The sequence below is a fragment of the Musca autumnalis genome, unplaced genomic scaffold (genome assembly GCF_047663935.1).
Source record: "Musca autumnalis isolate F117 unplaced genomic scaffold, ASM4766393v1 scaffold_1, whole genome shotgun sequence".
In the NCBI taxonomy this organism is placed as follows: domain Eukaryota; kingdom Metazoa; phylum Arthropoda; class Insecta; order Diptera; family Muscidae; genus Musca; species Musca autumnalis.
In genome coordinates, this window is record NW_027411644.1 from 147,217,143 (window position 1) to 147,231,101 (window position 13,959).

A 13,959-nucleotide genomic window follows, 5' to 3' on the forward strand; every position below is an offset into this window, starting at 1 on the left:
GGCTGATTTTGATAACTTCTATTTATACAACCATTTTTACTAATTTGTAGATATGAAGTATTTTTTTAAGTCTTTTTCTATATCATGTCACCCAAGAGCCTTGTCTAAGAATCATTTTCTCAATACATACACATGTACAATCGAAGGGGGTTTACCTTCAAATCAGCCTTTGTCTGATTTCCATCAAAATCAGCATTTGTCTTCTAGCCATTTACATTCAAAATATGCCTGATGAGCTGGCTTAAACCACCAGCGAAACGATCGTAACATAGTGGTTGGGTGTGTGGTACTTCGCTAGAATTCATTTTTCAATACAAATTCCTTAAACTTTCATAAATAATGGCCTTCGTCTTAAAAAAGACAATAATAAATAACAATATTAAAGAAGTTATGAGTATTTCTTTGCATATAGTTTTTACAGAATTCGACTTTTTAAAAGCGCAATATCTCTGGAACCGTTAACCAAAAAAATATATAAAAACATAAGTGTATATGAAAATATACTGAAATCTGCCGCATAAACCCAGCAAAAAATAAAAGAAATCAGACACCACTTTTTGCAAAAGTGTCCGATTTCACTCAGAATTCCCATATATGCAAATCGTTAGATTAAACTCAAAACAAATTTTGTGGGTAAACTTTTGCCTGGCACTGTTACTGCGTCATAGTCTAGAATTATTACAACAAATAGAATTGTTCGCACGTAGACAAATATGCCAACATTGTAAATATGTACACCTTAAATAAATAAAAGCAAAAGCCAAAAAGTAAAAAAAACAACAGCAACAATGAACGCCATATGAATAAAACAAATAACGGGCAATTGTGTAACTCTTAAATGTAAAAATAAGCAAACAGCACCATTCACGTGTGTCATATGCTGTTCGTGGTTATGTTGTCAGTTTGATTTGACAGTGACAACTGTTTGGACAACAAAAACATTATCGCTATATAGATATGATGTGTTATACATACATACATACATATATGCATGCGTACACAAATCTATATAGCGATAGGGCGGCTGTAAAGAGGCTGGACCTTATGTCTACCACCAAAAGATTAGTTGGCGGTAATAACGCACCTTGTGACGCTTTATTTATCAATTACTTTCCTCTACTTGAAAATATGTTCCAAAGTAAACAACCAAAGCCTACAATTTTGTAACGAAAAGCAGAAATCATCAAAGTCATGGTCTCTTACAAAAATTTTCCTGGCGGGGTGAAGGGAACACAACGAAATATTTGCTTAGCGCTTTTTGGGCAAAACAATAGTCAAAAATTCTTATCGCCTCACTAAGCAACGTTGTTATCGTTAAGTGCTTGTAAATTCATGACTTTGTATTAGTGGACTAAAGTAAATATGGTTTTCGCTATGTGCATGTACATGTGTGTTTATCTAAACATTCGTGCTTAGATACATAAGAACGGTTACGGGTGGGTGTGTGCGCGTATTTTTTGGGATTTTTTGTTCGTTTTAATGAACGATAAGAGGTTAGTTCATTGCTCACAAGTTGAAGGTCAATTCTATGGAAAGTATGGAATGTCTTTAAGCAAAACAAAAACAGAAGAAATATGGGAACAAAGGGTTCTGCAGCACATTCTTCTTACATTTACTATACAAGTACAGACATTTTTCAAAACTACGAATTAGAACGTTTGATAATTATGTAAAATAAAAAGTTATATTGGTGCGATTAATATGAAAGGAAAAAATCTTAATGGGCGCCTCGCTTTTCTGATTCTTGGGATTGTACTGAACTAAAAACTTCACTAGAACCTATGTCTACGGATAAAATCGAGCTTCCACATTTTGTCTTGCAGGTTTTTATTTTTGAACCAATATCGAAAAACAAACTTGACAAGAAATGGTGAATTTTCAACATTTTCGACTTTTTGACCATGGAAACGAAGTTTTTTCTAAGTAATATGTTCAGAGAAACTGTAGCCCGAGACAATAGCTAAAACTTTACTTTATTTAACAAGTAATCCAAATTTCAAATATTCTAAGAAATATGAACCCTAGAAAATTTGCAAAAAAAAAAACGAAAACCAGTAAGGAAATAAACAAAGTCGGGGCGGGCCGCCTATATGGTACCATACACCACCACGATTTCAATATACGTCACATTTTCCAAATTTCATCAAAATGTTTGTCCAATTTTGTGTTTGGTGCGCCATATACATCAAATCGGCCGAAAATACAGTATAATCTCGAAATGTCCGGATTACCGAGTAGTCATGAAAAAACCCAATATCGAGAGTTTAAATTATAAATAATGCAAAATGTAATCTATATAAATATTTTATTTAACATAAACGAAGTCGTGTATAAATACAATTTTGAAAAAATAAACTGCATGTTAAGATTTTGATTATTTTTAGTCTGGGAACAGACTTCAATGAACCTTTCCCCAATGACATCATTGGAATCAATTATTTCTATCGTCAATAAGGTGTAAGTCTTCCTTTTGATGGATAAGTTTGACGTAATTTGCAGGAAAATTTTAACACCGTGTAACCGTGGTATAATGGTCAGTTCTACCTCCTTGCACACTTTATACCCGGGTTCGATTTCCAGGTGAGAAAACATCACATTTTCAAAAATACCGCTCAACGTGATTTTAGCGAAATTTGTCGAGTAATTCAGCACTTGTTGATAACAAGTGGTGTCGTAGGACTCGCTGTTCGGACTCTTCCATGAAAATGTCTTTTGACCTTTTTTAAAATCTGTCATTTTAGCGAAACCCCGAACTCTTTAAGTATTCTCATACAAATTAGACCCACACTCATTTTCGTCTTTCCCAAACAACATCAGAACAAAAATATTTGTAAAGAACTATCAGCAAATATCAGAACATCAGCACAGTTGCCCATAAATGAGTTATTGGAATTTATTTAAAATTCCCTTTGCGCGTAGCATCCGCTGCTTTATGTTTGTTTTTGTTGTTATTTTGTTTTTTTATGTTTGTCTTATTAAGGCGAAGGTCATTTTATAGTGAGATTTGAATTAATGCTTTTTCGAGTTGAGCTGTTAAAAGATACTTTGAGAAATTAGGTGTTCACCGAAATCCCTCACATTCACGTTCAAATCATATTCAGCATTTTAAGTTTTCAAAAACCAACTTCGATTGCAGCTTCAAAAATAGGGGTAATTTTTGGTCACCACGAATAAATTTTGCATAAAATTATTTTTTATCAATAAAAATCCAAATTACCATTACCAGGAATGACTCAATATAGAAGAAAATGAATGGATCCGGATTATTGAGGTAAAAAAATTGCCGTGTGTCCGGATTACCGAGTCTACAGTGTAAATATTTTTAGTGTCCGGATTACCGGGTTGTCCGGATTATCGAGACTATACTGTATATATGGGAGCTATATCCAAATCCGTATCGATTTCAGTATAATTTGGCAAACTTATTTCTATTCCGGCGATTTTTCCCAAATTTCATAAAAATTGGACAGAATTTGCGTGTTTGGTACATAAAATACCTCAAATCGGAGGGGGATATACACATGTGGGAGCTATATCCAAACCTAAACCTAAACTGTTTTTGTAGAGCAAATTCCGGCACACATTTCAAATTTCATCAAAATTGAATATACAAAGCAGAGATTGGTGCACCAAATATCTCAAATCGGGCGATCATATATATGGGAACAGTATCCAAATCTGAACCGATTTCAAGATATGTAATTCAAAAAACTTGTTTCTAGTTCGATTTCGGTGACATTTTCCAAATTTCATCGAAATTGGACAGAATTTGTGTGTTTGCTGCACCAAATATCTCAAATCGACTCAGAAAGTGATTCTATGTTTATCCCCAAAAGGAACTATGGGTCTATCTCGTTTACATTTCCATGTTACATACAAATGCACAAAGACATAATACCCCTTACCACAATACGATGTAGGGTATAAAAACAGCATCTCAAAATGTGGAAGCTCGATTTGCTCAGTACAATTCCAAGAATCAGAAACGCGAAGCGCCCTTTATGTTGTTTATGTTGATGTTCAAATTGTTCCACCCTAATATACATACATATATTTTGAATACAATTTGACATCAGTACCATACCGGCTGGCTTGATTTGTTACAACCTACGTGCAAATTGTAAGCAGCTATGTCCAAAAAAGCACAACATTATGTTTACTTGTACGCTAGAATAGATCAGTTAAGCATGATGGTACAGTTGCTGTAAATACCATTACTCCTCAGCAACGGCAGTAATGTAGCATATCACATGGTCCCCCTACCTACATACTTCCTGACAAGGGGATTTCATATTTAAATATTGCACACTGTAAATAATTGTTTACCTCTTTGTTGTTGCCGAATCTTTTTCATTCTCAATTATGTTATTACAAACTGATTCACATAGAAAGAATATCTTCCAATTACATTTTCAAAGAAATAAGTTTATTTGTTGTAATTTTTGTTTTGTTTTTTTTTCTGTCATCCAAAACAAGAGTTTGATTACGTTCCCTTAATTACTTGGGCGTAATACAATACGATTGCATTACAGCCATGACTACTTACCTTGCTTAATAAGTTAAGTAGAAATGCAAACGAAGAAATAAACAAACAAAATAGAAACGTCAACAACATTAAAATAAAAAACCCGAATCAGTGAAATGACCTTGTGGTTAAATCTTCAGTTTACATTCACATGAAAATGAAAACTGAAATAATAATTTCCTTTCCTGGCCCTTCCCTTAAATTTTTTAATTAAAAAAAAAAACTTAAATTTATAAATGTGTATACGTGCAACATTTCGCACACTTTGGGTCATTATTTCAAGTATAATTCGCAAAATATACAAATATCACTTGAAATCACTTCGATTGTGTCCAATCGAATATTATTAATAGTATATACCTATATACCTACACATATGTACATATGTATGTAAGTACATACATGAGTATTGTGCATTGCATGATCATGTTTATTCTTGGCAATTATTAAAGAACTTTGATCTAAATAATAGTCTATTGTTACACTTTAACGGAAAGATGAGCGAGCAGCACATTCCATCATACCCACAGAACAGAAACTACACCTCGTTGTTCCTCGCTCAGTAAAACATTCGACTTCTATCTAATATGTGTTTGTTAGTGTTCAAATTGAGATAAGCGGCGTATATTGTGTAGTTGATTGGCGTTATTTGTATAAGTGAGTTTGTTTGCGAACGCGTAATAATTTCATTGTTAGAATACGGGGGGTGGTGGGTGGTTGTGCTGCATCGGTATGTTTAAGTGTGTGGTAAATATAATTGAAAGCGAAAGTAATTCTTGATAAGAAAGTGCAATAGCAAAATACAAACGTAAACAATAACAACAACAACGCCAGCAACAATAACAATGCACAATTTTTCTTTGCTGCCGTCTAATAGAACGGGCAAATATTTATAGTAGACACAGACAATGTTTTTTTACAAATTATTTCATAACAACAGATGATGTGTGAGATTGATTGATTAAACTTTACATACTTACATACGTGTATGTATGTATGTTTAGCAAGCGCCTGGAAAATATTCCCAAACATCTTACCGATAAGATTCAGATTTCTGTTGTATCTTCTGAAAGAATAATTTCCCCCAATTGCTCATTGCCATTTATGTCGACCTGTTGTTGAAAAAGGTTAAGGGATGCAATGGAAAGTTTGCGGCCACAGTGGTGTAAGGGGGTTGTAATGTTCGTCTTGCACCCTTAATACCTGATTTTGAGGCCCAGGCAACAAAGTATAACAAGTTTTCAACCGTCTTTTAAACACTCAGCTATCAAAACCTGCACGATTTTCACATTGGGTCAATCAGAGCCCTTTTGTGGAAAACCAACTCAAAGATAAACCTATATATGACGGAAAATTTCATACATAATTTTGGCATTTTACTTATTATTTACTTATATTTTATACCTTGAAATTGGTACTTTTAATAACAAAATAAAATAAAACAATAGAATCGCTAGTTTGAACTTTTTATACCCTCGACGATGAAATATTCTGAACTAAAATGGAATAATTCGTTAAGAGAAGTTTTCTAACAGCTGGGAACCCGAATTAAAGCTAATTTTCTCAGAAAATACAAAACCATTGGACTATGTTTACATTTCTTGGTGGAGAAGTTTTCTTCACAACAGCATGCCCTATTTAACGATTTCGAGTAATTTGAAATTTTGAAATTATACGAAATCGTTACATGAGGTTACTCCAAAACGAGTTTTTTGACCACTGGCAACCCTAAATGCCTAATTTTGGGAGAAAATGTAGATAAAACATAAAAATAGTATCTGAAATCGTGTGCTACCGTTATATGGAGGCTATACCAAAACTTAGACCTATGTCTACAATTTTTGGTGAATAAGTTTCTGGACAGTGGGGACACTAAGTATAAATATACAGCTAATTCAAATCTGATACTCAATTCGTTATTTATCGTGCCGTCGTGATAGGAGGTGCAAGGACAACATGCTGCAAAAAATTGTCTAAACTAGCAGAGACATGTCCTTAAACTGAAATTTTGCGAAAAATGTTACCTTTGTGAGGTAGATACCTGAAGGAGTGGGCAGATATAGTCCATATTAGAACCTGATTTAGTGGAGCGATATGGCCCATATTTATACCCTCAGTCTTTAGGCTAAATAGGGTATATACACTTCGATACGACCAAAAATGTGCCTCATCGAAGTAACGAAATATGTTTCAGACAATTTGGAGTGTATTGAACAACGTCTGTCCGTCTGTCAGGTGCGCACGAACGTAGCACCCGACCTAGCCCAAAATTTGTCATTCGTAATATTTTGTCCAAACTAAGTCGAAGATGGCCCACATCGGCCCACTCCTTTCTGAACCTTCCCCACAAAAGTTCAAAAATTTTCGCTAAAATGGTGAGCACGATAACCATAACTTTGCATATGGTAGTATTACTTTCAGTCATAGATCGGGTTCGAATATGGACTATATCGGTCCACTCCTTTGGGTACCTCCCACACAAAATTGGAAAAAAAGTGAAGTTTCAGATCTCCTCTCGGATCATTTTGAAAAATTTTCAGCATATTGTCCTTGTGCCCCCCTTTACGATAGTAAGTCCATACTTCCTGAGATAATGGCCTAAAAGCTCCAAAAAAAACTTTGTAGGCACCAATTAAAATGGCAAGACCGCACGATAACTTCCGCAGGGAGTTTCTGATTGGTCCAAACTTTGCACATCGTATTATTTCATTTAGTCATGTATTAGGTTGGAATATGGACTATATCGGTCCTGTCGTTCAGGTACCTCCTACACATAATTTGGGAAAAGTGCAGTTTAACAACTTATCTCTTATCATTTACCCAAAAATTCTTCTTGCGGGTCCTGTTACAACGGCGCATTTTTTCGTTGGCAAGTCCATACGTCCTGAGATAAGGACCTAAAATCTCAAAAAAGCCTGCCGGCGCCAACTAAACTAAACTAATTTGCTCCAAACATTATACCTCGTTTTAATCCTTACAGAATCGAATTATGTCCGAGTATCGACTACAGCGGAACACTCATACCGGTACCTTCGCACAAAGTTGTTTTTACATTTCTAGCAACATGTACAAGGTGGCGCAAAAGTAATCTTCCTATCAGAAAATGCAATAATTTTTGCGATTGGCCCCTAATGTCAGTTCTGTTTTGACATTTGTGTAGTAAACACATGTAAAATACACGTTAATAAACAATGTTACGCTACACTGCTCCAGAACGCGGAATATTGGTGACTATTTATTTGGCCAATAATCGGTCGGTGACTTTGGCACAACGTGAATTTCGTCGCAGACGTTTAGCCGCTCGCCTCGAAGAGACTGGCACAACACGTGATGCTGCCATGCATGGCAGACCCCGGAGTATCCGTTCTGCAGAGAATATTGCTGCTGTAGCCGAGGATGTCATGGAAGCGCCGTCGACATAGGCCAGACGACGTGCCACGCAAATGGGTATCAGTTGACGGTCTTTACAGCGAATTTTGGTACAAGATTTGAATATGTTTCCATAAAAAGTCCAGACGGTGCATCAGCTGTTGGATGCTGACAGCCAATCGCATCAAGCCATCCCTAATCACCACCAACAGGAAGATGATTTTTCATCAAAAATAATCCTGAGTGATGAGGCGCTCCAGACTTCTTTTTGTGGGGCTTTTTGAAGTCATCGGTTTATGTCAACAAGCCTCAGACTCTTTCAGCTCTTAAAGACAATATCCGACAAGAATGTGAGGACCTATCGCCGGAAGTTTTGGCCAAAGTGATGGAAAATGGCATAAATAGGGCTCAAAAGACAATAAACTGTGGCGGCGGCCATTTATCTGATATCATATTCTCGACTTGACGTAAAAAAAAAAGACCAAATAAAAATAATCCACAAGAAAAATGAAAGTTTTTCATTTTTTTTTTTTAAATTGCAGCCAAAAAACTTCGGAAGATTACTTTTGCGCCACCTTGTATTGTATGCGGCCCTAGTTAAAACGGTACATTTTTTTCGGGGCGAATCCATACTTCCTGAGAAATTGGTCCAAAAACTCAAAATATTATGTTTGCTACATTTCTTTAGGTTCGAGGCTGAAGGCACAGCTGACTGAAACTTTTCGAATTTAAATATTACGAAATCTAAAGTTTGAACGAAAGTTATTGTGCTTTTCATCTAGACAAACGGACGGAGGTCAATCTTAAAACTGCAGTTTAGCTAAAAATGTTGAAATGATGTGGGCGAAGGAGTGGACCATATTCGTACTTTAACTCTCCTGAAAATTGGATATTCTCGGTTTTTTTTTTTTTTTTTTTTTTTGTGAAAAACAAAGATTTAGCTGAGATACCATACGAGCAGCCAAAAAATTTAAACTAAGACTATTCGAATTTAAATCGTTAGAACTACTGCCAAATTTCTGTTTTTTGAACAAATATTTGATTCAATAAAAATTAATACAATAACCATAGCTTTAAAGTAATACGTAGACATGGGAAATGGGTAAATACCCAAAAGGTAAATACAATTTATGGAAGAGTTAGGCGTAGACTGGGTAATACCACTGGACGTGGTGATTCCTCCAATAAAAAAGAAAAATTTAAGATTTCCTCCTCAGGGTATATATTTTTCTGGGAATTATACCTTGGATTTTTCTCTCTACTGCAGAGATTTCAATTGTGAGATAATAAACATACTTTTGCAGCAGTACCTGATTATATCAATAACTAATAAAAAAAAACAGTTCTTCAGAGTGGGACGTATTAAAAAGTCTTCGCTGATCAAATTAAGGCAGTAGACTACACATCCTAGTGGTACTACTTGAGCATATACCTTTTGGGCCTCTTTAAATGCATCTTGCGTATTCCTAGCATTATCGCCAGTGAGAGCTATAAACTTATGTTCACCGTATACATTCATTACTTTAATAATCACTTTGGCGATATATGCAGAGGTGTGCTTGTTGTTTTCAGTTGCCAAGCTTCGGACAAACACCATTTCGGGCTTTGAGATTAGAAAGTTTATTACACCTTCACTGCGTACATTGCTCCAACCGTCGTACTGCAGATGCATGTGACTTGCTGTCTTCATTTGTTCAGTAATGTTTTTCGAAGTTTCATCATATATCTTGTTCAAGTACTTACTGGAAATTGTATTTCTATTTGGTAACTTAAATGAGGGTTCAATTCTTCGAAAAATTGCTGCCAAAGTAGATGCTCAACTATTGAAAAAGGTGCTCCAGATAATCGATTGATCTGGCAAGTTTCTTTTGAAGGCTTTCTTTGTATTCATCGCATATTTTGAGGCTCGAGTTTAATGGTTGATGAGAAGTTGATGCGCTCAAAACATCAGTGTAGTGGTTCGATTTTTGCAATTGGGTATTCTCTTCACTTGGAATCATTTCACTTACTTCACTTATTAACGTAATTGGGCACTTGACGCAGCTGACTAAATGTTTTGCCGTTTTATTAACATTTGGGAATTTTAAGACTGTGTTGCAGTCTCTGCAAAGAACTGCCTTTGAGTTGCTTGGATTTCATTTTCATTTTTAGATTTTCCCATCTTAAATAAGATTCAGTAATTACAACGTTACAAAACTAGATTTTGAGGGTGTTAAAAACTCAAATTTACATATGTATATTGATTTTTTTACATAATCCATACTATCATGATATGATAAATAATTTTACTTAAACAAATGTATGTACATATGTCTATCTGTACATAAAATAAAGAATATTTTGTTTTTCATTTTCTTCAATTAACACCTTAACCACCAATTCTTATTGGATTGCATTATGTATGCCCGAATTGTTTGTGTCAATTTTAAGACACATTCCCAACGAATAAATTAAAATTTCAAAATAATTAGAATCGTCGTTGTTGTTGTTGATATTGTCATGTTCAATTGGCTTACATTTTGCATGTGATGAAGATTATGAAACCAATAACAACTAAGATGTTGTTGTTATTATTATTATTCTTCTTCTTATTATTGTTTGTCAATGAACATGTAGATTTAAGTAATCAAATTTGAATATCGCTCTCACATATGGGTACATTTCTATGCACACAAACACAAACAATCATACCCGTTCTATAGTTTTGCATAATTTTTTGTTAAGACTCTCAGGTGGTAGACATGACGAGGCCTTTTCTACAATGAAAATTAAAATATTAAAATAAAGCTCAACAAATAATAGCCAAAATACATATTTTAGATATTATGAGCTTAGAAATTATTTGGCACTTATTGCACCATGTAATAAAAGCTTAAAAATTCATCCCCAAAATTGTGGATAGTGCAGCTTCCAGAGGCTCTAATTGGGGCCAGTTTTGGTAGGCCCATTGGAAATGAACTTCTGCTGATTCATTGTGTATAAATGAAAATGTCCTGAACATATTTGTAGGCCCAAACAAACACACACATATACACATATGCAAATAAGCATTTAACACATCTCAATGAAACAAACATATATGTAGATATGTATGTATATGCACACACATTCATTCACATAACGGATAATAGTTTATTGCCACGTGCGTTTAATTATAACATGTTGCAATTGTTGTTGTTGTCATGTTTCAGGTGGCCATATTTCGTGGGGGAGGGAGGAGTGTATATACATTCATTAATAATGAAATATGCTGCAGTTGTTCGAAATGTATTAGTATGTACATATGTATGTATGTGCGTGCATTTTGTATGCCATGGTGGCGGTATGAGCTGCGGTCATTATTTGTTTATATTAACTGTTTTGATTAGAAATTATCAGAATGGAATTGAAATTAAATATATTAGCCCACGCACAATGACAATGATTTTACACAGATCTATACTTATGACATTTCAATAATATTGTAAATGTTAATTTCAAACGACATATACGAGTACATAGTACATAAGTATGTATATAAATTAGGGTTATGCCTTTTTTTACAACCTCATATCCCTGTATGATATTTTGATGAGTTTTTACCTACGATTAGATAAAATCTTAATAAAAATGGAATAAATGGAATAACAATTATTATAGCCAATAATAGGCAAAAGGTTATTCATACGTGCAACAGGAAATAATTTGTTAAGAAATTTGTTTTTTTTTTTCATTTTGCGGCATTATTTAAAAAAATGCAAAGTGGTTTGTTTTGACCTTTTTAATACTTAAAAAGAGTAAACATTATTTTTGTCATTAATAGGCAAAAGTTCATTCATTTCTGCTACAGGAAATCAGAAAAAAGGTCAAAAAGTCATAACCCAAATGTACGTACACCGATACATCGTTAAATTCAATACAAATTAATTGACCGAAATTGCAATAAACCGATTCAGCGTACACTCTTGTTCTGAAATGAGAAAATATATAAGCAGATATTCTGTCCTAATGCTGCAAAAACACACTCACAATATTAAAAAATACAGTCGAACCTCGATTATCCTGGAATCGATTATCCGTAAACCTCCATTGTCCGGGAAAGGAAAACACAGAATGTTTGTTTATTTTATACCGATAAACGGCGAAAATCTTTATGATCCGGGTTTATAATCCATTCGGCCAAATTTCAGTGGACCAAATCAATGCACAAATGAATTATTTTAGAACAGTTTTAATATTTTGAACACCACGTTAAGTTCATAATTACCCTTATTTGCAAATATTTGCAATAATGCATATTTTTTGATTTTAGAAACAGAGTTACTCCATTATCCGGGATAATCGAATATCCGCAATGTTTCCGGCACCGACCATTACGGATAATCGAGGTTCGACGGTATTTTAAAAATCGAAACCTATACATTGTCCCAGCAAAAATTTGGCTTTTGAAATTGAACGTAAATTCACCTCAATTCTTCAGAAGGAATTTGTCTAGCTTTTTTTTGACTATCGATATGTTGTTAAAAATGTACTTAAGGAAGTACTTCCTTCCAGGTAAAAAGAATGACTTTGGCGGTCGTTTTGTAAGTAGTTACTACTTTCTTTCATTATTTAGCCAATGAATACGCGAATATGATATTAGAGAAAATTAGTTCTTGCAGATCTCTGATATGTACTTGCATTTGTTTTCAGTTTAAGGCTTTTAATAGGTTGTCAATAATTTTCTGAGGTTAAAACTTGAGTATTTATGGACTTGTTAATGCCATTACCAACAACATATATATTTTGTATATGAATATTTATAAAAAAAAAATAAATTAGAGCTACTGCACATGTTTGTGGTTCCTTGCTGTATTTGTTTTAATTTAGCGCCATACTCCATTAGACATTAATATTAAATGATTAAGTAGCCTCAAGTTACTAAATCTAAATAATTATTTTAAGCTATCGAAATATGATCGGAAAGTTGCTTTCCCTAGCATTTCACATTGCAGTCAAAAAGTATTTAAAAACTGTATTTCTCTTAAGAGCTATCTAAAATGAACTAAGTAACAAAAATAATTAATTTCGATTTATATTTTTATTCCATTCATTTAATGTCATTATATTCAATTTATCATCTTCTAATAGGCTCTGAATGGTGTGTAGTACATTAAACAATTTTTTTTCAAACTCTGGGATGCTGTAGCACATTGTAAATGTGGTCGTTTCATTTTGTGTACAAAAAAATATTTAAATTTACCATATTACGACGCGAGTTTGTTTGGTTAATAAATCCATATGGACACACATAAATATAGTTGTCGCTAACTAGAATTTTAATTATTTTATGCCGCTTATCAATTAAATGACAAAATTACATAATTAGCTAATTTGTTGGGTTGATACTGATGTGGTTTCTTTTTTCTGCTCTCTTTTTTTGCTGTAGGTTCAACGCTGACCTAGGAGCTATGGACCAGCAATTCTGTCTACGCTGGAACAATCATCCGACAAATTTAACCGGTGTCCTCACCTCCCTGCTGCAACGAGAAGCTCTTTGCGATGTTACTCTAGCCTGCGAAGGTGAAACAGTAAAGGTATGAAGAACTTAATTTACAAACATACATACATGCATATCATAAAATAAACATATGTATACATAATGATAAAATGATAACCCTTAAACCATACTGACTGACACAAAATGTCTTATACAATATGCAGAAGTGATGCATCGACAAATACCAGCCTAATTATTTAAGCAAAAAATAAGCTAACAAATAATGAGTTATTTCGTAAAAATTGTTCAAGGCAAAACTACTTACTTTATTCATTACTAAGTAATGGGTACGGTGGCACAGAGCATGTGTGCCCGATTACAAAACCGAGAGTTGTGAGTAGTTCAACGCTCACTCACCATCGGCAAGCGAATTTTATGTTAGAAAAAAAAACGAAGAGTTGTTAACAACCCTTAATGTTTGTAAGTGTGGCACAGTGTATTGTGTGTTTGGCTACAAATCAGTAATTCTAAATTTGTAGAGTGTTTTGTAACAGAACATAAGTTCTCAAAACAAAACATATGGGGATTTCTGAGTAAAATCGGGGGA

The 13,959-nt window shown here is 34.1% G+C and overlaps 1 protein-coding gene across 40 annotated transcripts in view; it reads left to right on the forward strand.

Moving 5' to 3' along the window:
• fru (sex determination protein fruitless) overlaps window positions 1–13,959 on the forward strand; it is an 805,497-nt gene that overhangs the window by 747,935 nt on the left and 43,603 nt on the right. For all 40 annotated transcript variants that reach the window (XR_012408588.1, XM_073957500.1, XM_073957651.1 and 37 more), the window contains one exon: window positions 13,302–13,449. Coding sequence is in view for 39 of the 40 variants with exons in the window: in XM_073957500.1 (XP_073813601.1) it covers window positions 13,302–13,449 (148 nt within the window). In the remaining variant the exon portion in view is untranslated. The remainder of the gene's footprint in view (window positions 1–13,301; window positions 13,450–13,959) is intronic.